Raw genomic sequence first — 1,502 nt, 5'->3', positions numbered from 1 at the left:
AAAAATGCCTTACTATACATGAAGAAAGACATCTTTCATACCGCGAGTCTATCAGCGAGTACAATCACCAGATGTGTCGAAGAAATCTCGGGTAATGTATCCGTACGCCCAGCTGCAGCAGAAGATGAAAGAAGACATACCCGAGCATTTTCTGCCTCCTGCAGTTCGAGGAGCCTCTGAGCTCGGGCCAGGTGGTCCATCTTCTCAAACGCTTTAATCTAAAGGGAGAAAACAAAACGTTCTCTTTTCATATCGCAACACGTTAACGCTCTCCGTGTAAATCTCGCATGTCGATGGAACATTATGATTCGAGGACTCGTGGAATGAAAAGAAAACACGACGGTCACGAATGCTGCATTTTGAATTTGTGGGTGAACACAGACATTCGGTTACCTGAACCCCCATTTGCTGGGTCGCATAAGTAGCCAAGAAAGTGGAGCAGAAAACAGTGGGATAAAGAGACATCAACATGAGCAACCAAGCAGTAAACCCAATGAGACAAAACCAAAGGGCTTCACAAATCGGACATCTGCAGAATATTCATCAGGAAGCCGCGGGTCTAAAAATAGATCGGACCGAATCCACGTGAGTAATCCCAACCTTGCCCAGGAAGGATTTGTTGGCAGGGTCCTCCTCCTTCTCCGAGCTCTGCTCGTCCGACATCTGGCCGAGGCGGGCGATGGTGGGCTTCAGGGCCACAGGAGGGGGCGGCGGCTTGTTCCCAGCCACCGCATCGCTGCTGCTGACGGTGCTGCTGGAATGCGAGTCGTAGCCGTGCGATGAGTCGGTCCGAGTCTGAGCGCGCACCTGTGGCAGAACGCGGCCGGGGACATTATCCGAAAAGCCGTCACGTTCTGCCCAGATCGCTGGTGCAGTCTCATGCGCGTTTGGGAGGCTCATTTCCTTCATTGATGATGATGGACATTAATTCATAAACTGGATTTGGACTGCGTCTGGACAGTGAGAACGACACGATGCAGCACGCGTGAACGGCACTGTGCTCTCACCTTTGGAGGTTCGGGGACAAAAGCAGGGGGAGGACTGGGCTCTCTATTTTGTCTCTCTCTGCTGCCTGTCCTTCTCATACGATTCCGGGGTTCGGGGTGGGGCTTCTACACACACACAATCACAGACACGGTACAGGAGGGTTGACGGGGTTGCGCCGTACACCGACCGGCGTGCTAAAGCGGATGGCTGTTGGCGTGACTCCACTCGCCTCGTCTGGGAGGACAGGCTCCGACGACCGACTGATGGCCGACACGGGCTGGGGCTCGTCCATTGGCTCGTCCAGCTCATTGTCGGTGTAAGCCCCGCCCTCATCCGCCGTGTCGTCGTAGTCGCTGGTCAGACGGCTGTCCATGCTCAAGTAGTCTGCGCTCATCGCCGACAAGTAGGACATTCGGTCATCGTGGAGATCGAGATCCTCCTCCGAACCATCCAACTGTCAACAGGAAGCGATGAACGGTACAGCGTCGGCATTTGTGGTAGATTTCAGGGATTTT

General features: G+C 53.7%; 1 protein-coding gene across 1 annotated transcript; it reads right to left on the bottom strand.

The window, feature by feature from the left end:
* Positions 1-1,475, bottom strand: LOC109509635 (tight junction protein ZO-2-like). The gene is made up of 4 exons (XM_019859463.1): positions 1,217-1,475; positions 1,008-1,112; positions 601-807; positions 1-218 (listed from the first exon to the last, which is right to left on the bottom strand). Exons 1-4 carry the CDS (start codon positions 1,397-1,399, stop codon positions 36-38), a joined length of 678 nt encoding a protein of 225 aa, XP_019715022.1. The 5' UTR covers positions 1,400-1,475; the 3' UTR covers positions 1-35.
* Positions 1,476-1,502: the final 27 nt, after the last annotated feature.

Source organism: Hippocampus comes, unplaced genomic scaffold (genome assembly GCF_001891065.2).
Source record: "Hippocampus comes isolate QL1 unplaced genomic scaffold, H_comes_QL1_v1.1 C16976672, whole genome shotgun sequence".
NCBI classification, from domain to species: Eukaryota; Metazoa; Chordata; class Actinopteri; order Syngnathiformes; family Syngnathidae; genus Hippocampus; species Hippocampus comes.
Note: the sequence above shows the minus strand (reverse complement) of the source record. Positions and strands in the feature narration are given on the sequence as shown.